At 43.6% G+C, this 23,079-nt stretch overlaps 1 protein-coding gene across 3 annotated transcripts in view; it reads right to left on the reverse strand.

Annotated features, from left to right (window-relative positions):
* Positions 1 to 7,139, reverse strand: part of PDLIM5 (PDZ and LIM domain 5) — a 79,901-nt gene extending 72,762 nt beyond the window's left edge. Inside the window, exons 1-2 of one of the 3 annotated variants that reach the window (XM_084285550.1) lie at positions 6,945 to 7,139; positions 4,381 to 4,516 (exon numbers count right to left, since the gene is read on the reverse strand). In XM_084285550.1, the coding sequence (XP_084141676.1) occupies positions 4,381 to 4,476 (96 nt within the window). In that variant the 5' untranslated portion in view covers positions 4,477 to 4,516; positions 6,945 to 7,139. The remainder of the gene's footprint in view (positions 1 to 4,380; positions 4,517 to 6,944) is intronic. The other 2 variants (XM_084285549.1, XM_084285548.1) reach the window with 2 other exon arrangements.
* Positions 7,140 to 23,079: the final 15,940 nt, after the last annotated feature.

The raw sequence follows: 23,079 nt of genomic DNA on the forward strand, positions 1-23,079 counted from the left end.
TCATGAAGAGTTACACCATGCTCACGTGGGACGTACACTGAGCAGCTGATGTGCTGCATGTTCATTCCCTACTTTATCCCAAGGTGGGCTGCTTTTCTACCCACTCCCTGGCTGGGCTGCATGCTGACAAATTCTTTATCATGAGTCTCTCATCAGCCATGACCTTGCAACAATGCACAGAAAAATATACTTGGAACACAAAAAAAAAAAAAAAAAAGAAAGAACGCAGAATCAAGAAGCTATTTCTATGAGGGTTTCAGGAGCAGTAAAATGACTGACAAAGAAGGAAGAAAATGAAGGGCGGGGAAGGTGACAAAAGTACAATGAAGAAAGTTGCAGGTAGAAAAACAGAGCTGTCAGGTAAAACATTTCAAGACCACCATATTTCACCAAATTCTTACAAAATGGGAGAGGCAAATCAAGAAACATCTGAAGGAAGGTGGCTAAAGCTACCACCAAGACTGAACAAAAAAAGTAACTGAAGTACACACAATTGTCAAATACATTTGCTTTAGTTAGGAGGGTGTATACCACACAGACTATGTTACTATAATTTCGCTTCAGTATTTCCTTGTTTCTTGGTGGTAAATGCTGCCATAAAACTGAGATAAGCAACGTTTACAGACTTCACCACAAGACTTGAAATGTTTGTAGCATATCAAAATAGGGTCTCAAGCATACATTTAGAACAAATACCTAAATACCTCTCAGGTCATCTCAACATAATGAATAAACAACCAATACCAAGCACAATTCAATTAATTGTGCAGAAGACAGAAGTTTTGGCAATTGCAATCCTACATTCATGCTTACTGAGTTTATTCTGGTTATGTTAATTCACTGTTTAGAACCAACCAACTGTCCCCAGAGTAAACATAACATTAATACAAAGTCTAAAGAAATGAATATGTCCAACTGGATATATCACAAGCATCACTAAGATTTATTGAAGACCACAGATACCAGCAACAGCAGATCCCTCATTACTGGTAATCATGACTAAAAATAAAATAATCCCATTTCAATTATTTTGGTCTGGATCAACTTTTTTGGTCCAGCTGGTATTTAGCAGAACCTGGGAATAAACAAATTTTGCATGGAAAAAGTTGAGAAATAAGGAGGGTCTATGATGTAATTCTCATGGTGGAGCTAACACCCAAGTGTTGGGACATTTCCTCCAGTCCCAGAAACCTACCAGAGACTGGTAACTGAAGCTTGAGATGGAGGTGTTAAATAATTAGCTGCCTTTTTAGCATTCTGTGTTGATTCAGAAGTGATCAATTAATTCATACAAAGGTAAGTTGCATGATAGTATGTGTCATTTCATGACTGCATATATTACACATTGATGGACAGATATTAAGCTTTTTCTACCATAGAACTAATTATTTCCTACAATAACTACTTTACAACCGCCAGAACACTGTTAACTTCAGAGTAATTTTTAACAATAATTTGTTCTTATTTACTCTAGGCTTCCGTCTTTCAGTTTTGCATTACAACATGGGTCTTAAAGAAACAACTGTTCTCCTTGTTCCCTCAATTAATATAAAATGCCACAGGAACGTGTGAGGATAGCAACTCAATAACGTAAGCTTGCATACATCAGCTGCAGTAACTTCTACTTCCTGCACTAGGGGTTAACTAGCCACAGTTTGCAATCTCTCATTACGTGAGTACCACTGCAGAACCTGGAAGCCCCACAGTACAGCTGCATGTGGTGACTTGAGCCACTTCAACAGTTTACTGATAATAAAAAGATGGAGATCTACCACCTCAGCCTACCTTTTGTTCCTGGTTGAACGGTAAAGAACAAATTGTTTTACTCTCAGAGTAGCTTCCTCCCCACTGAGGACTCTTTTGCGAGAGCCATACCCCTGCTCCACACCCTGATCACAATCCTACCCCAACCCCTCCCAACACACCTTCGTGCCTTTGGATTTCTGACCCATGTAATAGCACTCAGTAGGGCTCAACAAGTCCCTTCCCAAGGAAGCCACCCAGCTGAAGTCCAGCTTTATAAGAGTATATGTAACCACAGATATTGCATGCATTGATTTCTTCCACTACTTGTAAGGATATTCCCAACATTGCGTACATTATATACCATGAGATGCATGCAGCTGTATTTGTAGCAATTGTGAGGCACTAAACCCATGCTATTGCTTATGACGTTGCAATGAGTATATAACATGCAAGTGTTAAAGTGTTATTGCTACCCCTGCAGTAACATTAGCCTATTATACTGTAACACTAACTGACACTAAAAATTTCAACTGGAGAACACAAAACAGACTGACTTTACCACACAGAGGCAACAAAAAATACTCCCATTGAAATGACATTCCATGCACTGCCTAATGGCTTACTGAAAACTTTCTCCAGGAAACATATGAGATCTTAATTTGTTCAAATTATTAGTAATAAAAGACGAGCTTTTCAGATAAACAGCATTGGAAAACAGTGCATTTTCTGTGCTTTGTAAACTGTACTTTATTTGAACTTAATTTCAAGGAGCTGAAACTAAACTAAAGCAGGAAATTAGCCCTCAGCAAAGCAGCCAGAATCGTCCTCAGCATCCAGAGCACAAACTGAAGGGGAGGGGGAAGAGGTCCTCCTTGCCAAAGAACATAATTCTGCTGTCTCATTACTGTTTTGCTAAAATAATTTAATTAGCAGTCTTCAGATGCAGGAAGGCATTTATGCTTCATCAGGAAAAGAAAGGGTGTGGGGGGGTGAATGGTACAGGCTGTTCCAGCATACCAGGAACACAGCACTGAATTCTTCCAGCTATCGAGCCAAAGCCGGATTGGCTTACCAGAACTAAGTACTTTTTTGATCCAAAGGTTTAAAACATAAAAAAGCACCAGGCAGTCCAATATCTGCACAATATTAACTTCAAATAAAAAGAGATGGCTCAGCCGTGGAGCAGAGCCGAGCTACACCATGTGAATGGGATATTGTGCTTCCCCTCCGCATGTACTGTCAGAGCCCTCAAGCCACCCTGGTCCCCACCTTTCCTTATGCTCCACTCGTGTGGGCACGGACACTTATCAGTAGGGAGTTCCATAACTCAGGCTTTTATACATAACTATTTAAGCTGCTTCCTTCAATCAGCACACAGCACATTCAATTAATGTGATAAAATACTCATCTAGGCTAATTAATAAATATTTCTTCAGAATCAAACCGTATTTTAATTTCACCAGCATAATCCACAGGTAACTAAGATTAGCCATGCCTAAATGAACTGGCAGGCTCTGAATCACTAGTTGAGATTAGCTAAAAATATTGCCATGATGCATAAACCCAAATAGAAACCTGCTCCCTCTCCCAGTGCAGTATCAATTCTGCAGTCCCAACAGGTGTAAAAAATAATTCATCTTTGTCACTAAACTGCAAGAATATGCAGGAGAGGGAGGCAAGCTCCTGACAGAGAAGTTGTCATTTATACATAAACACTTCCACAGCACAAATCACAGTTTAAAGGTGCTAGGGTCAAGAACCATGAGGAGCCAGTTTTGTTCACCCACAAATTTCCAATTGCATCAATTTTATTTGCATCAATTTTATGATGCAAATTCTGTTCCTATATGATACACATAAAGTGTTTCAGTTGTCTGAGGAAGATTTTGAAACTCAGCCCACATGTAAAGAAAATTCTTCACTGAGAACAGTTTTAAAAGTAGGAAACCAGTTAGACAGCACCTGGGTACAAAGATCACATTTGTTTTGACTTAGTTCCTTAAATCCTTTGAATATCAGTTAAGAGCACGTACTCCATAAACGTTCCTGTGAATATCAGTTAAGAGCACATACTCCATTAAAAAAAAAGTCACGAGAAAGTTGGATGTTCACCCAGGCACATGCTGATGAGTCGCTATTTGTAAATTCTGTCATTTAAGTGCCTTTTTATTGCAAATAGTGGGATTTGCGAGAACAGACACCAGAAGATTCTCTAACTGTTAAGGGCTGAATAAACAATGGGAGCATAAGCGTTTTTTCTCTGCTGCCTCCCATGTGAACTGCACAGGCTCAGCCCCACGCAGAAAACAGCCCGTTTCCTGCCAGCCTCCCATTGCTGTTCTCTGAGGGTGCGCAGGGAGGGGAAATCAAGGGTGCTTTCTGTTTGCTTCATTGCACAAATAAGAATGTGGATAAAACAGCCATCTCTGATGAAAACGTACAGTTTCCTTGGAGCCTTCAAACTACGCAGAAGTCGTATTTTACCAGCTTTGTCCCCACCAGCAAACAGCCCCTCTGTGCCATGGGGCAAGTTGAGCCCAGCACCCGTAATTCATGGCTCTGCAGTCTGAAGGCTGCAGGCAGACCACAGCATAACAGACAACTGCACACAAGCAGAGAGGTAAATGCACTCACCCGAGAGATGGACAGGGGCATGTTGAAATCCTTGCCACCTTGGAGCCTGAAGCCCCAAGGAGCCGGGCCGACAAGAGACACGGTATAGTTGCTCATGGTGTTCAGCGTTCAAGGATCCAAGCCAAAGAATCGATGCCTGTGGAAGAGGATTATGCTTTTAATTTAAAGAAAATAAATATAAAAGTCACTATCTACCATTTTAACATCTTTATTTCCATACAATAAGAACAGCCAAAAATTCATTCCAGGTCTGTCGTTACTTATACTTTTATTCCTCATACACTGTTGTCCTTAATAGCTTAGGAAGAAGCATAAGGAGCTGTTCACACGGGCTTAAGACTTAAGATCTCTGGTGCTAAAGAACTTGGATCTCAAGAGAGGCACATAAACATTTGACAAGTACTTCTTACTAACAGAATATTGAGGGGAGGGGGGGCAAACCTCAATGTTGGGACAAGCATGAATTGATAATATCCATTAAATCCAAGTACAGAAGAAACTCCCAGCACCGACACATTCATTTCTAACAAAATAAGTACCACATGCTGAAATGTCATCAGCTCAAAACTTGTTTCTAAACATATTATGGTCTGACAGCTTTAAAACGATGTCAAAATGTCACAACTTTGAGGTTAATCAGAAGAAAATAAAAACCCTGACTTTGTTTTTACAGCGTAACTTTATATTGGTATAACAATGCTACAGATGAAACACATGTTAACAACAAGACTCACATTTAGCAAAGTTAAAATACTCACAGCTGCATCTTAATGCTGGGGAAGAAAAAAAAAAAAAAAAAACACAAAGCAAAGCCCAAGTATCTCCCTCCCCTCCGCACAAATGCGGGCAACAAATTACCTTTAAAAGGCAACCTCTGCACTTAATTGCCACTCAGAGTCAGAGATAAGGGCTTCAGTTTCACCTCAGATAAGTAACATTACAATGACATCTTAGGTAGTGGATCCCATCTATTTTTGTATGGTTGAAGCGAGGCAAAGTACACACCAGCGTGCGCGGGTGTAAGCCTACACCGTAGCACAGCCGGATTCCAGGCTCGTGCATTGACATTTAAGGTGGCACCCCAGTCAAACTGAAGAAAGCAGGCTGCAGACCCACCAAGCTGAGTGTGACCTCTTCACACACAGGTGAAAGATTTTATTTTTTTCTTTTTGAGGCAGTAGATTTTGAAAACGCAGCCCAGCCTCATCGGCTGCCCGAGGTGCCACCGCAGCCATGTAGGTGCACAGAAGGACATTTAAAGTCACTCCCCAAGAGGTGTCGGTAGCACATGTTTCTGGGTTCACCCCACAGAACCACAGAGACCTGCTGCTCTAAATCATAATTTCTAAGTCTGACAGCAGAGCTTGCAGCCACACTGTGGTGGTTTTACCGTGCTGGGCAGCTAACACTGACAGCCATTCAAATAAGCCAAGCACAGCTGCTGGCCTGAGGTGGGACAAGGAGATAGCTCTGAGGAAGCAGAAGCTGAGCTACCTGGGCAGCTCTGGCCCCATGAGCTGTCTCAGCACATCCCGAAATGCCTCAGCAGACACTGGTGTATGTAGAGGGGAGCGCGCACCCTGACCCTTCCTGCAGCTGGAGAGGAGGAAGGAAAGAGAAAGCCTCCACCAAGTGTGAGCTGGGTCTCTCCCTCAGCACTGAAGCAAGAGCTACAACTCTAACTCCTCCTGAAAAGAGGATTTCAATTAGTCACAGGCTTCTTTCTGTAGGAAAATAGCAACGCCTTTCGTTCCCTCTGAATGAGGTCCACCCTGGTGACAGGTCACCACAAACCACAGCCACATCTAGCAAGAGGCACATGTGCCAGAAGCAGAAGGCTTTACCTAGCAGCCCAAACTGGGGGAAAAAAAAACTGCACAAGCCTTCAAAGTGTAACAGCTAGTTACAGTAACTCCATTAGTAAAAGGTTAAGTCACATTAGGAAAGGACACAGGGTTTTTTCCTCCCTGTTCAAAGCGAACAGAGTTGGGAAGAGACTGCTGGCTGAAACGCCGAGCACGGCTCTCAGCATCCCTCACCTTTCCTTTCTCACTCCCTCGATTCTGCCGTGCCCGCACCTCCAGCCTTACAAACTGAGCAGGAAGGAGCGGCAGACCCCGACGGACTCCCCCCAAATTTAATGCCACGCACTTCTTACAGCACGCCAGTGCAGCACCTACGAGAAAGCGCTACAACCAACCAACCCCGCCTTGCACAACCGAGCAGCCAAGGGCGAAATTGTGCAACTTGCGCCTATTTTATCAAACTCTCGCTAACTCGGGCCACGGCGCGGGGGGGGGGGGGGGAACTTCAAAACGCAGAGCCGGCACGGACCCCAAGCCCCGGCTATCTCTCTGAGACTGCCTCCAGCAGCTCCTGAGCCCCGTGCCGAGCCGTGCCAAGCCGAGCCGAGCCAGGCAGCCCGTCCCCGGGGCAAGCGACCCAGCGGCACCCCGTATCCGCATAGACACGGGACGCCCCTCCAACCCCACTCGGGACCACAGTAACATTACAGCCCACGGTGAAATTAAGCTACGAGAAGCCCCGCAGAGTTTCAAACCCACCGCCCAACCTGCCGGCTCTACCGCTCCTCCTCCTCTTCTTTCTCCTCGCCCCTTCGCCTCTCGCTCACCACCCGGTGCCTGCAGGGCGCGGAGCGGCGAGGACACCCGCGGCGTCTGCCGGGCGGCGGCTCCGTCCCCCCGCTCTTGTTTGCACTTCCGTCTGCTGCTGCTCCTCCCCCGGCACGGCTCGGCTCGGTTTGGCTCAGCACGGCTTGGCTCGGCTGGGCTCAGCACGGCAGGGACGGGAGCAGGGGCGGGGCGCGCGGAGCTGGAAATCCTCAAATGCACCGCTGCCGGGCGGCCCTGGAGTTCATTATTATTATTAATTATAAATAATAACCATTTTTGAATAGGGAAATGCGCTTTTTCTGTTTGTTTTCTTTATTTTTTTTTCTTATTTTGCTTTGCGCACATCTAACTAAAGGCACACCTGTGAAACGCAAGGGCCAACGAAAGGGTGCTGGATCTCTGCACATTGCCGTCCCCAAAAGTGTCCCCCCCAGCACACAACAGGCACCGTATGTGTAGACTGCCACAGCTGTCTTACAGGGAAATTTCTCCAAAAAGGGCAAAACTTTGCTTTATTTTCAACGGAGTAATATAACAGGGATATAAGCGCCTCCCAAAGTACATCAAAGCTGAGAACAGCAGTGAGGCAGGAGAAGTGCTTAACCAAAAGACAATGCTGGCATGAGAACACTTGGGTATAAAGTGACCACGAATAAATTCACTTAGGAATCAATAATGAGGAAAGGGAGGTTTCTGTAGGAGTGGGTGCAAGGAATCAAACTGGTTTTAAGATGAAGCTTGATCAAATTATGAAAAGAGTTATGCCATGGGCTTGCCTGCCAGCAGAATAGTTATTTATCGCAAAGACTTTCAGACTGACAACCCACAGCCTCGTTTGGTCAGAGGCAGGCCAAGCAGCATGCTGCAGTGCTTTACTGACCTGCTGGCTGATGTTTTGCAGTGGGAAGAAGCAGGGTGAAGATGCAGCAGCGATAACACTGCAGGTTCAGCTGTGTCTCACAGCTGAGGGAGGCTTGAGGTTCCCTCCCTTCTCTGTTTCCCATTCATTAAAAGTGATTACAAATGAAAGTGGTTGGGAAAGAGACAGGCATCTCATTAGCAGCAGCACCATAACTGCAATAATTTCAATCTGCTCTTCAAGCATAGATTTGCTGTGGAGAAAGAGTGCAGAAGAAAGGTTTAAATCTGAGTTTATCACAGCCAATGCAACACAATTCTTTACCATGATCCCGCCCAGCCTATCTGTCCTTGTTTAAGAATAGGGTGGCACTGTCCCTCATCCTCCTAGTCTTAGTTTTGTGAGCTTTAATAGAGAGGTTTTAATGTTGTCCCAGGGAGCTGCACACCCCCTTAGCTGTCCTGACTGAGCCAAGTGCCTGTCCCTCACACCACATCTCAACAATAAAAGCATCCAAGACCCAGACTAATATACCAGAACAACTCTTCTGGAAATCTGTCCTCCTTACCCTGCTCTGTTCACATTAAAAATGTCTTTAATCAGGCAAAACTGAAAATCCCCATTACACACGCACACAGACTCTCTCACATGACTTTAATTCACGGAGGTAAAAATTCCCCATCCCAGGGATTTTTCATTGTGTCACAAGGACCTTAGGTCACCCTCATGCTGTTTCATTTATTAGAGGAGAAAGAGCTCCAGGACCCTGCTCCCCAGTGTGACCCATGTGGTGCCTCCAAGGTCAGCATGTCCCTGTGCCAGCCGGCTGGGCAGCAAGCTGCTCACAGCTCACCGGAGCACATAGCCCAAAGTTTTGCACTTATCCTGGGCTACCAGCTAGCCACATCAACAAAAACTATCCTTTTCCACTTCATTTCTCCAAAAGTCTGTGGCTTTTATTTGTAGATGAATCACTTGCCCGAGCTAGGTGGGGACAGGCCATCTCAGGACTAACTCAGCAGGACTGAAGAGGAACTCACAGGGAGGCTTTGGCTGGTGGGCATCCTTAGTGCCACCTTGCCCATCTTGTGTTGTGCCCATCCACCACATCCTGGCCACCATCGCATCCTGGCCAGCATTGCTCCCAGCTGATGGTCTTCGGGGCTATCACCACTTCTACACAGCCTGATCCGCTTGTGACAAATGAGCCTATTTTCCCTCGCACCCTCCAGAGGCTGTTTGAGACCCCATCATTCTTGGTCTGCTTTCAAATGTTCTCCTCTTTGAGAAAGCTTTTCATTAGGGATGAATGGTGAAAGGAGAGATAGCGAGTGGAGGACAAACCTCAGCAGCAGCCAGAACCATGGCCTGCCTGTTCTTCCTACTGCTGCCGTGTTTCAGACAGAGCTTGCATTTTTCCCCCCTGAATGAGGAAGGAAGAAGTCTGGAAATTAATTAAATGCAGTAGTCATCTAGCCACGCAGATGCAGCCTATCTCAAAATTACTCAGGCACTTAAGTCTTGTTTAAATGCTAATGAAATGCCTTAGGTGCTGGGTAATGGGTACTGCAGAACCTGCTGGAGAACATCACCTGCGGTCCTGAAGTACACAAAGGAACTCATAAATGCAAAAAGAGACCATAAATTATGAACAGATTAACAATGCACTGTGAAATAATTCTCAATTAAACGGCAGTTAATCTAACACTTGCTTTCTGTGTGCTGAGACAGAGAACTGCAGGCTGTGCTTGTGCTGCACTACTACTTTCACTTTTGCTTTTCTTCCAGAGGTAACGTTATTGCAAGTTGTAGTCAGTGTGCGGCTGGATCCAGCGTGAAGTAACCCTCTCTTTGGGGTTAATTCACTCTAAATGTGAATTAAGAATGCGAATATCATCCCTGGCCTAAGAGCTTATTCCAAGATAACTCTCTGCCCAGCAATGAAATGCATTAGGCATGTTCTAAGTGTTTCTGAGAAGCTGAGGCTGCAGTCAGCTTTTTGACAGGGTGAGCGTTTATGCTACAGTCGTGGTGAATCCTAAACCGCCTCAAACTGGTATCACAGAAACATTTTAATTTTCTTGTCTTATTTTTTATTTTCTTTTTCCTGTCCCTGGTTTGCAGAGATACCCAGCACTGAATTACTCTCCCATGCATCCTGTCAATCACCCTAACTCCCTAAAGACTTGTTTCCTTGTGCAGGAGCAGACACTGAGCAGCTGAGCCCACACAATTCACTTTGTGTCAGCTTTGTTAGTCAAAAATAAAACAAAACAAAAACCAAACACAGTCAAGTTTACCTTATCTCTCCTCTCACTTCTCACCTTTTTTTTTTTTTATTTGTTCCTCCCCTGTTTTTCCTCTGGGTGTGCCATCCACCCTGACTTGTCCTCAGCTCGTTTTTCCACCAGCTGCATATTCTGACCTTACTGCTTCAATTTCTATAACAGTTTCACTCATAATGCTGCCGCTCAGTCCAATTTTAAGCCTGTGGCTTTCATTAGATTGAAATATCAACAACATTAGTCTTCCCACTTCAGACAGACAGCCATTCAAGCTCTTACTGCTATAAGCAGATTTATGGTCTTTTTCTTTTGCATCCTGATTTCTTTTTTATTTTAGCTTATCAATCCTTTTTGTTTGTTTTTAATAGCACTTCTCTTTTTAAAGAAAAAGTAATAGCTACTAATAAAATAGCCCTTATTCACTGCGTCCCCCTGAAATGCAATAAATCATGCAAACAAAGGAAATAAGTATGTCATTACCTGGCTCCTTTGCAGTGACTGAGCAGGCACATTCAAAGCTTGGTCATCCACCCCAAAACTGGAATCTACTCCAACCTATTTTATTTCTCCATCCCAGGGATAGGAAGGGCCACCTATATGCAGGCCACAGTCTGTGCTACAAGTTAAATATTTCTCCCCTGCTAGCCTGGATGAATGCAACTCCAACCCAATCTCTTTGTTTTGGGTAACATGAAGGGCCCTTTGAGGAAGTCCAGGTTACTCCCTTGTCATGTTAAACCTGGGCTGTTTTAGGGGCTAAAATCTGCTTCATCCTCAGCCCTGTGTGGTGGTTTTACTCAGGTGGGCAGCCCAGTTCCACCACAACTGCTCTCTCACTCCCCCTCCTCAAAGGAAAAATACAATTAAAGGAGAAATATACGATGCAAAGTGCTCAAGAGTTGAGATAAAGACAGAGATCTCTCAACAATTATTGTGATGGGCAAAACAGACTCAGAGTAGGAAGACAGTAAGATTTATTGCCTTTTACTAACAAGCTAGAGAAGTGAGAAACAAAGGAGAAAAACCAAAAACACCTTCCTCCCACCCACTCTCTTGCACCTCCTCCCCCTGAGTGGCCCAGGGGACCAGGGAATAGGGGCTGTGGTCAGTTCATGATGCTTCATCTCCACTGCTCCTTCACACTCACGCTTTGCCTCTGCTGCACGTGGGGTCCCTCCCATGGGATGCCATCCTTCCTGAACTGGTCCTGCATGACTTCTCACAGGCAGCAGCTCTTCAAGAAATGCTCCAGACATGGATCCGTACCATGGGGTCCATCCATCCCCCAGGAGCAAACTGCTCCAGCACAGGTCTCACACAGGTGGCAGCTCTCCCCAGACCCCTGCTCCTGTGTGGGCTCCTCTCCACGGGCTGCAGCTCCGGCCCGGGGCCTGCTCCTGCGGGGGCTCTCCATGGGCCTCAGCCTCCATCAGTGCAGGTCTATCTGCTCCACTGTGGTCTCCTCCATGGGCTGCAGCATGGAGATCTGATCTGCCATGGTACTCCATGGGCTACAGGGGGACAGCCTGCTTCACCATGGTCCTCATCACAGGCTGCAGGGGAACTTCTGCTCCGGTGCCTGCAGCACCTCTCCCCCTCCTTCTTCACTGACTGTGGTGCCTGCAAGGCTGTTTCTCACTTCTCTCTCTTTCTCCCAGCTGCTGTGTAGCAGCCTTCCCGCCCCCCTCCCCCCCTTTCTTAAATCTGCTCTCACAGAGGTGCAAACATCATCACTTACTGGCTCGGCTCTGGTCAGCTGCAGGACCCTTATCTAACACAGGGCAGCTTCTAGATTCTTCTCACAGAAGCCACCCCTATGGTCCCCTGCTGCCAAAACCTTGCCACATAAACCAACTACATTCCACCCCTCACCTCTGTGAAAAGCATATTTAAGAATAATCACAATATTCTCTTACTTTACAATCATCACACTCTTCACAAACTTCTCTTACATCAAAAAGAAAAAGAATTCCCCACACCAAAATAAGCATAACATCATCACAACACCAGTGAGGTGGACACATACCACCCCTGGGCCCTGTGAAGCATTTGCCACCAGGTACAGCTGGTGTCCATGGGCAGTAAACATTTATATGTGCAAGGAATCAACTCTCAGAGGAAGAAATGAAACCAGTTCTTCCAAATTCCTGTGCAGCTCTCGACTACCGGATTACCCTACCCCAGACTGTCATACCCCTTGCTGTTCCTTAAACCACACAAATGCATGGAAAAAACCTTCAGACTTCATGTTTCCCATTTTTGAGACAGCCTAGCACGATACAGGAGCAGCTACTTCAATCATCTACCCGCTAAGGAAAATTTCCTTTTCCTTAATGGCAGGGAAGGGTTTCTGCAGGAATCCGTGGCTTGGTGTGGTTTAATTGCCGTCCATCAGCTGTGCGGGAAGGGCTTGCTGAGTGATGTCTCAAAGCAAGGCTTGACATCCGCCACGATCACCAATTATGTAGGGCTTGGCAGGTAAACATCCAACCCTTCAGAGTGATCCGTGCAGTTATTTATATTAATTAATGCCATGGGAGAAGAGGTGCAGCTCAGCCTCTAATCTTTTATGTAAGGTATTGCAAGGGAGGGGATAGGTGCAAGCTGGAGCATGATGAGCACTTTGCCTGGCAGCTGGGGAGCAGCCTGGCACAGCTCAACCCTGACACCATTTCTCCTTTCTTCCCACCAGCACCACTAATTCAGTCATCAACAGCCACAGGCAGCCTTTTCCCAAGATCCATTTGCAGTTTGGCCAGAGGTGGTCTGAAAATGCCCTTTGGGGCTGTCATTGTAAGTCAGTCAAAGCACTGCAGCTGATTCTATGTGGTCTTTTTTTTGTCGTTTGTTTGTTTTTTATACTGTTACAAATATCAAGGTAGTCCAAACTGGTGAAATTTGAATGTATCAACAGGTCCAACAATGCATTTACAAAGGTACAGAAAATAACTAAATAAATAAACAAACATAGCTTGCCTATTGCACTGACTGATCTAACCATTATAACCATTTAGGTAAACCCATTTAAAAAAAAAAAAAAAAAGACACAGCATTTAGAGAAGCCTCTCTAGGCCTTTGCTACCACCTCTAAACTTATATTTCTCTGGGGAAAAATAAATAAATAAAGTAAAATAAACTATCCATGAGAGCAGTGAGACCTGAAAACATGTCAAAGAACTCTTATTTTAGCCACTGGCAACAAGAAATATTAAAGCAAGTAATAGCTATTCCCACGGTAAATAAAAGACATCTAATCTTTACTGACAAAGGGAAACGGAGAGAAAAAGAAACAGAGACATTCATATTTATACATTTGAAGAATCTGTACCAAATTTACACTCACCAGCACCATATTTATGTGTGAATTATGTTAAAGTGATTTATATCCCTCTTGCTGCTTGTGAAAACTCCTGTTCCTTGTCAATTTTGCAAGGTTAGCTGCTGCATAGATCTGGGTGTCACAGGCAGAAAAATGAAGCCTGGACTGTGCCAATATTTTGGGCTGAAACACTGGACATAAGTGAAGAATAACAGAAGGTACCAAAGGGACAACCGAAGAGACATCCTGCATCTCTAGCAACATTGAGACTGTCACCTCCCTACACATTCCTCGTGTAGATACAGGAATCAGATGAACACAAAGCATCACTGAGCCCCTGCCTCTCCCTCCTAAGGTGCTATAGCATTTTCTTCACTACCAAAATTAACATCTTTAAAGTGGTGCTTTTTTTTTTTTTTGTCCCAGCTGTACCTATCGGAAGGCTGTCCTTGCCTCTGTTTTAATGATCAGGAAACTGCATCTGATTTCCAGCCTAAGTTTAGTCACAGACAAATTTAAATAGTTCTTCTCCCTCTCAATAGTTCCACTCCTGCGTATTTTTAGATGGAAATCATATCCCCTGTCAACCTTAATTTTCCTAGGCTAAGCGAGTTGAGCTTGCCTTGCCTCTGTTTGTAAGGAAAGATCATGGCTCTCCCGATGATCTCAGTAGCCTTTCTTTACACCTATTCAGATTTGTATTTTCCCTGAACGTGATACATCAGAATCATATATAGCATCCTGGGAACACCTTCCCAACGTCATCTTCTGTAACAGAATTAGTATCTCCACTGGAAACATTTTGTTCAACGTATTCCAGGATATTTCCTTGTCTGAGAAAAATTATACCAGTGCTTCAGAGGTACCATGCAGTTGCCTGTTTCATTTTATTCCCACTTCTATCTTCAGCTTCTGCTTTTTCAGACTAACAGCAATTATTGATGGCAACCTCCATATGCATTCTTTAGCCATCTATGCTTCTAAAATTAATTTCATTTGGTTTATTTCCTTCCCATAACATTTTTCGGGTTTTCCATCCTCCTGACAGTGTCTTCCAACTTTTCACCATCCACAAGTTTCACCAGCAAACTTGTAGTCTTTATGCTTAGCTCACTAATGAAAACATTAAGAATGATTTCCAGACCTTTTAGTTTATCCATACATACATCTGTATAAGTTTACATGTATGAGTGCATATAAACTCCAACAACTGCTTTCTGCCTGATCCTTTATTTTGCAGCATTGCCTGCTGTTGTCTTCCTGCATATCTTATGTAAAAATGATGGTCTTCAGCAGCGTTAGAATTGGGGGAAGACATCAGATGCCGCACTAGAGCTGGGAGAGGACACGTTTCTTTTGTTTATGCCAGCAGTTGGCAAGAAAGCTATGAGGCTGGTCTGATGAGAGCTGCCTTTGCAAAGCCCAATAAGCTATGCTTCAGAAAAATAAATAAATAAATAAATAAAGCAGAGGTGCTGTGAGCATGGTCTGTAGTGAAGTTCAGAGCAGAGCCACCAGGACTCAAAACCCACCTAGAGGTCTGCATGAAGAAGGAAACGGTGCTAGTACTAAAAAAAATGAAGATATTTCACAATGTCTTCCTGGATACCAAATGTGATGCTGCCAATGTTGGCAAAGCAGCAGCAGTAAAGAACAGTGTCAACAGTGGCTTGTCATAAAACAGGATAGGAAACCAAAAAAAAGATGGGGAAAAAACAGTGTGGTAGACTTTTTTTTTTTTTTTTTTTTTTTTTAGCTTTGTTAGAAGAAGGCTTACATAGATTAAGGAACAAGGAAAAGTAATAAAGCTGTTCAGAGGCAAATCTCTCTCTGTGCTTCCTATCAGTGAGGTGATGGCACAATTAAGGATAACTCCAAATTGTGGAGACCTAGGTGACTCTTGAAGAGCACATTTACTATGTTTTACCCCAGCTATGGAAAAACGTTTTCTGTAGAGGAAGGGCAATTCAAACACCTGCAAGTGAAGCAGGACCTACTGCAGCTGCCTTGTGCAGCCCACAGCATCTGTGCGGCTACAGGTGGGACTTGCAGCTTGCACCATCAATCCAGGGATAACCAGGAGCTGACAGCACTTTGGAGGAGCACGAGGTGTCTGCGGTGCATTAGCCAGGCACCGGCCTGTGCTTGCCTTCTCTTCCTATGAGAACAACTCTCTGAAGCACAGGGATACAATCCCCTCACCCTCTAAGCTCGTGTTTTAGAGGAAACATGACAGTGACAGAAGGGTGGCATCAATCATCTGTGGCATGGCATACATGTCAAATGCATGACCCCTCTTGCACGAGGGTAGCCGCAGTGTCTCTGAGACGTGATATCAACATATATTAGGGACAAGATATCAATGTATATTAGGGACTAATTAAAGTAACAGAAAGGAGGAGGAAGGAAAAAATAAAGTGAAAGCGGGAAGGGGATAAGTGAAAGGTTTTAGCCACCACCCATTGCCTCTAAGCTCTTATCATGCCTAAGAAGATGAAAGCAGGCAGGAAATTTTGATGCTGACAGTAAGGTTTCACCAAATCATGGTGTTGGGTGTAAATGCCAGCCTCCCAAGCACTAGAACTGGGACAACAGCCCTGTCCTCCCCCAGATGCCCAGGGCCACCATTGGTCAGTGACCCAGACCTTTCACCATCCAGTGGAAACCTTCCCCAGCTCCAGCGTTTAAAATTGGCACCAGGCTTTGTCTCGCATTTCGCATCTTCCCCAGCACTGTAGCTCGATACCCCTTGTTAGCCCGCCTGGGATGGTTGCTCTGCATCACTCTGGAGAACATTTGTCAGCTGGGACTGCTCAAGCACTGGTTTATTTTGTGAAGGAGGAATGTTGGCAGCGCGTTTCTCTTTGCTCGACCTCTGGAAGTAGGTGGCCAATTCAAGGACAATGGCCACGGCCGCCTTACCTGTTTCCAGCATGAAATCAGTCGGCAGAGAGCGGGAGTGAAGTCAGTCTTTCTGTTTTGATAAGAGGGTGGCCAAAGATCTCTGGAATGAGAGGCACTCCAGCAGCCACCCAGGCGGCTATTTATATATCCGGGGGCAGGGCTGGGGAACAAAGTGGTTCTTCTGCTCCCCTCCGATTTACATGCTTGAAACTGGAAGGGAAGGGGACAGCTTTTATCATTCAGAGGCATTCATGGGTGACAGTTTTGTTTTTTTCTTTTCCTTTTTAGCCAGTATATTTTTGTTTCTTATATAAAAGTATTATATATTGCATACATAAATTTATCATATGTATATTGTGCATTTCATATATCTGATGTTATATACATTTCATATATAAATATATCATATATATGTTCAAATGTTTTGTCTTTCAGAAACCAGAATCACCTGGACAACCCTTTTTTTTTTTTTTCCTTCCCCCAAACCCGTCTGTGCCCTGCACAGCCAGCTGAACAGCAGGCTGCTTCAGTCAGGAGTCGGTTGGCTGAACGACACAGAGTAGACATGGCTAGCAAAGCAGGACAGTGGAGAGACATCCACTGGTTCTGATTTTACACAATAAAATTCAAATTAACAGTGTTTTGTAGAGTTTAATTCACATGCAGGACTACGTTCAAAGCTGGATTGTGCACATATTTAACCGGACCTCATTGGAAGCAGATCCCAATCAGCCCAAAGCTGCCGATTTGTCAGACTGACCCAACACATAACCTCTGCTCAGCCGTCGCAGTCTTCTCTGCCCCTGAGGAAGGGAGCAGTAGCACTTAACTTCATTCTGAAGTGACCTCTTCCTGTTGACAGAGATAAGCCCTAAGAGTCCCATCCCATTCTCCTGTGCTAAACACGACATAAAAGGGACTTTGGGAGAAGAAGAAGGGCACAAAACCCTAGGGAACACTAAATAAAAACTTATTTTAGCCATTCTGCATCCTTGAAATAGTCTGTAAGGCTGTTTCAGTTTCTGAGAAGTAAGAAGTCTTGGTAATAAAGACCCTTGGGAAACTGATCCATCAGTTTTACAAGTTTACAGAGCTGCTGGAAAAGGGCCAAGGAGCCGGTCCGTGGAAATGAATGGAATATTTCTGTATTACCTCATACAGCTTGCAACACCGCAGTAGCCGAGGAGCTCCCAAACATGACCGCATTCATTGTTGCAGTATCTGAAAAATCCAAGGAAGCGCAAGCGTAAGAGGCTATAAAAATAGTTTTGCTTCTCTTTTGTGGGCAGCGTTTCCACCTCTCCTAGCAGAGCAGGGAAAAACCTTCTTGGAAAGCTTCCCCCTGTGAGGCACAACACAGACCCCAAAGTGGAGCCTGGCCTTCTCCAAGGCAGGCTGCTCCCCTGGTCCTCCCACCCACAGCCCAGCTCTGGCAGGGCACCGGTGATACCCTCACCTCAGTTCCTGGTTTTCATTAGGCTGACAGGTGAATTAATAGTGGTTTGCTGGGGAAACAGAGGCACAGGCAAGAATCAGCAAGTTGGCCTCTATGGGCTGGTTTTCCTCATCCCACAGGCTGTGGGCACAGGACCAAACATGCTGCAAAGGATGCTCTAGGAGTTTCTCATCATTCCAAAATTTCATATTTTCATCATGACTTATAATGCAGGCTCTCTCATAGATTATTACCATGATGTTATATTCAACATTAGCAGTCACTAGGTATGTATCTACATTTTCAAACAAAAGCATGGCTTCAGCCCAGAGACCTTTCGCAAAACAATTTGCTGCTCCTTCCCCCTCCACCTCTCCTCTCTTCCTTCCCTCTCCACCCATGAAATTTAAATTGAGATTCAGTTCAGTTTAGCTGACAGGAAGGGCAGAGAAAGAAAACTGATGATAGATTTAAGAAAATAGTATATCGTGCATACAGTACATTACATACCATGAAGTACTTTAAAATGTCATAAGCAAAGTATGTACTAGGAGAAGTATAATCAAATTTATTTCAAGATAGCTTATTCAAGGGGAAAAAAACATATGTGTATATATATATATATAAATAAAAAAAAAAAAAAAAAAAAAAAAAAAAAAAACAGAATCTGATTGCAAGGAGTGAAAACAGAGCACATCTTCCACACCTCACCAAAACTTTTGCAAAATGCCTCTAAGCAGCTCTATTTCTAAGAGGGCAGCCAGCACGAGGAATGACTTTTTCCTTCTCGCACAAATCAGGACCTGATGGCAGAGAACAATGCGCCCTGTCCTGCAGCCCTAACCAACCCTGCTGCCTCAGGATCTGGACTTGAAAGGGCTCGCAAAGCAAACAAACCAATCTCCAGCCAGCCACGTCCTTATATGTTTAGTAAGAGAGGAAGAGGTAAAGGATGAGCGATGGCAGGAAATTCGTATTTCATTCCAGTGACGAGTTCAGACTGCCCTCTCATTCCTGTCATGGCAGATGCAAGCACCCAGAAGGACCACAAAGACCAAGGAGAGCTCGCAGCTCCTTGTATGGAGGAGAGACGCTCTTTTTTGGCAAATAAAGATGTTTCCACTGCCGTTCAGTCATCAGGATCACCAGACAGAGGGTGTGGGGCTTTGTTTTTTGCGTCTGTCTGGCCAGGCTTTTGCATAACTTCCCCCACCCTGCCTCGTTGATCTCCTCCTGACTGTGTGGATAAAGCGTCTGCATGACTTGCATGTTCTAGCTAACGTGATGAGCTATTTTAATGGAAAAAGGCTCTTTCAGGCATGTTTCAGTCTTGTGTAGGTTCACTGTGGATTCAGGGGCTGAGGGATGTCCTTAGTCCACTAGGGACAGCTCTTGTCACCGGAGCTACTTCCTGGGGCTGAAGCAGCCTTGGGCAAGGTGAGCATGCCAAACGGTGGCTACCAGAATTGTGGGCACCTCTAGTAATCTAGGTATTCAAGTTAGTCGTTGGAGATGATGTTGATAAGGGCTGATTGATAAAAGAGCATATGCAGGAAAAAAAATGCATAATAAAAAAGAGCATATGTGGAAAAAAAACAGGGCTTTAAAGCCAAACATACAGTTATTGAGAGCCCAGATATAGAGAGGACTGTAAAGAAGCTTTTGATACAAAGTAGGTAGATACAGGTGTGAATGAAGGAGAGAACAAAGTGGAGCATATTTTCTAAAAACAGGTGCTGTAGGACTCAGTCCATAGCCCTTCTAGGTAGGAGAGTATATTTGCTGGACTACAGAAATTAAGTAGATTTTATCTTCCTGCACTTCAGGAAAGTATCAGATTTACCAGTGCTTGGGAAGCTATTAAACAAACTGCAGGAAATGAGGATGGCTACAAAAAAAAAAAAAAAAAAAAAAAAAAAAAAAAAAAAAAAAAAGACTAGAAAGCATGTTAGTAAGAAACTCCCAAATGGTAAATTTCAAAGAAACACTTGAATCTGTAACAGCACTGGGAAGAGAGGTATGGGGCTGCAGAAAGTCTTGGTACGGCATTCCTTGGGGGAAGTTGTGAAACTGAAAGCATTACACGTTCCATTGGCTGTGTTAACACAGAAAATCTGTTTTCTTCTTTTTGATGAAAAATAGCTAGGGGGGATAGTCTCAGCCGGGAGAGAGAGTGGAATAAATTAAAGCTAGGCTTTGGAGGCATTGCAGGGATCAGAGGACTGAAATCCTGGAGCAGACCTCAGAGCAGTTGGGAAAGGGGAACCTCACCGAGTTTTTTGGATGGTGTTTGATCTGTTTATTAAAGATACGTGTTATGTGCAGAATAGGAAAGTGGTGAATGAGACTTTGTTATGCCTCTTAGCTTACTGGAGGAGAAATCAGGTTTTTTTTAAGCTCTCTACCTGCTTATCATTAAATCCTCCTCCCACCCCAGACAAATGTTTCTACTTAAGCATGAATTCTGAAACAACTTGAGTTTTCTCCAAATAAAAGGAACATGGCCAATCAAACTTACTAATATCTCTCTATTCTCAATCTGAAAAAAACTTGAATCTGGAAAAATGTTTGTGCTGTCTGTTTCAGCCCACACCCTTAGTGATCACTGGCCAGACTCTGCATGGATGGATGTGGCTTGAGAACCACAGCATAGTCCCTTTAGCTTTAGGGAGAGTTTTTCCTCTTATAAACATCTTCATTTTTGTTCGTCTCATCTCAACACAAAAAGCTGGTGTGTACTGTCAGCCGTGATGCTGATTTGCTCTTTGTGAGCAGAACCAGGACTGCCTCTTTTCACATCACCTTGCAGCTCCCCAGTGGAAAACTGCAATTAGTCCTCAGTGAAGAGGGATTACAAAGCCCAAGACAGAGTCTGACAAATACATTGTAAGGTGCTTTGATATCTTCCAAACTTCAGGCATCAGTAGAACTACAATCTATTTTAGCCATTATCAGGAACACACACTTTATAAGCATTAATCAGTTTTGGAGAACAGCTGTTTCCAGATGGCAATGTTTTGGAATAATTTTACATTTCCACTCTGTCTTAAAATTGTCACATTGAACATAGACTTATCTCTGAAACATTTTAAATATCAGCAATAAATTGTTAGCCTATGGCTTTTGTGTCTTCCCCATATCTTTGTGAAGTATTGATTTCTCCAGCTAAGGAGCAGACAGGCAGTGTATCATTCCAGTAGTGATATTTCTTCACATTAAGCTTTATTCCAACAGCTAGAAACCTAGTTTGACCCTAGCTAAATTAGACGAAGGGACTAAAACGAGCAGGAGTTTTAATAAAGAAACATTGCATCACGTGCATAAACTTTCTGGAAGAGCTAAAGTTTGCAAACAGAGTCATGGATTTTGGCAAAGCACTGGCATGCTTTGATGGGGTCACCAAAGGTGTAAAGTGACCACAAGACATTGTATTTGATTATCTCTTAGATTTACCGTGGATTTGCTCGCTTGGAAAAAATTTTTAGAATGATTGGCATACACAATTTGTGTAAGCTAATGGTGTTGGGATTTTACATACAGTTCTATTTATATACAGACCAAGAGGAGTTTGCTTCTGGATCTAAGCTCCTGCGTAGGCAGGGGGTGTGAGTCTCCATTTGCTGCTTGCACGTTCATTTGGACACATTCACACAGCAAATGCAAACTGATCCCACAGCAGAAGGGCAGCATTTTACTCCTGCTTTAGACTGCCAGAGATGCAGTCAACAACCACGTTTCAAAAATGAAATCTCTCTATGGAGAAATGGAACAGAATACGATTTATTAGCAGCCTGTCTGTAATGGACACAAGACTGAGTACCTTAATTCTAATAATAGCCTATCCAAGTGACAAAAAGGCTATAGTGGAAAGTTAGCTGAAGGCCCTTGGTGCTTCAAGCAAAACGTCCTAGGGTCTGAGTATTTGCTCTTCATTGCTTTGCTTACCCTCATCTTTCAGTTCTGCTACGTCACATTTAGGCCACATATGTGTATGCCCATAAATTCCCTGAGGCTTGCAGCAAAAGCAAGGAGAAAAAAAAAAAATTATACACGTAAAGGTTTGGAAGGGACTAGCCCCAGGGTCTCCTAGGATATATAAAATGAAAAAAGAATTGAACTAAAAGCTGCACCTAAAGGAGCAGACAGAGCATAGCTCAGCAGAAACTGAGGAACAATGACAAATGGCTGAACAAGAACACCTCCTGCTTTAAAGGTAGGGATTACTTAACAAAAAAACGGCAGGAAAAGAGGAGGACCCTGCCTCATTATTTTTTGTTTGTTTGTTCATTTTTAAAATTAGTTATTTTTTTAATGTTAAAGGAAGTGATCTAACAAGGATGGAAAAAAACGTAGAAGGGAAAAGGAAGACAGGCTGATAATGCAGAAGCAGAAGAGAATCAAAAAACAAAGCCTTTTGCCAGTATACAGGGCATGGTGTTGGAAGGAAAGACATCATGGGATTTGTAAGCAAATTTGTTGGGTTTCCCTTCACTGCCTGTTGCTCTCCAGCTGGGGCACCTAGGTGCTGGTTAACTGTCATCCCTGTAGATAGAGAGCTATGTAAATTTAAAAACATATGTATAAAATTTAAATATATTCCAGCTAAATTTGAAGGAGGTTAAGAAAAAGCATAGCTAGCATGTACCATAGGTTCAAAATATTCTGGGGGCATCTTTTGCTTTAAGAGTGGTTTGCAAGGTGTGTTTTTAGTTAATGACTATCTCAAGAGCTGAAACAGAGATAGAAACATGGGAAAAGAAGTGAAAAAACAGCCAGCTCTACAACAAAGAACAAGATAGAAACTCCTAAAAATGACTGTTTCCAATGCCTCCTTCTCCAGACGTGTTGACCTTCTCCCAAAATTAACCCAGTGATTTGTTGCAGTCATCTTACGAACAACATCGCCCACCTTTCCTTTTGATTTTTGGTGGTCCTTTTCCTTATGAGGTCAACCCAAAACTGCTTCTACACTTAACCATGATAGAAACCTATCCTAGAAAGCTATTTTATTATTTCCAACTCTCTAAGCTTTATTTTGACAATTTCTATTTGTGGCATTTCAGCGCTCTCTCCCATGGATGCTGCCATCTCCTTTATTTACAGCTAATTCCTTATGTAGTACAATTTCCTGAATGACTTTTTGCTTTTTCCTGGTTTAAGCATATTCTTAATGTCTAATCCAGGATTTGTGCCAGTCAGCTAAAAGGAACTGGACTGGGCTGCACATTTACTTTTCAGACACAAAACTAAAGTTTGCTTTGGTT

The sequence above is a fragment of the Netta rufina genome, assembly GCF_964035555.1.
Source record: "Netta rufina genome assembly, chromosome: 4".
Classification (NCBI taxonomy): domain Eukaryota; kingdom Metazoa; phylum Chordata; class Aves; order Anseriformes; family Anatidae; genus Netta; species Netta rufina.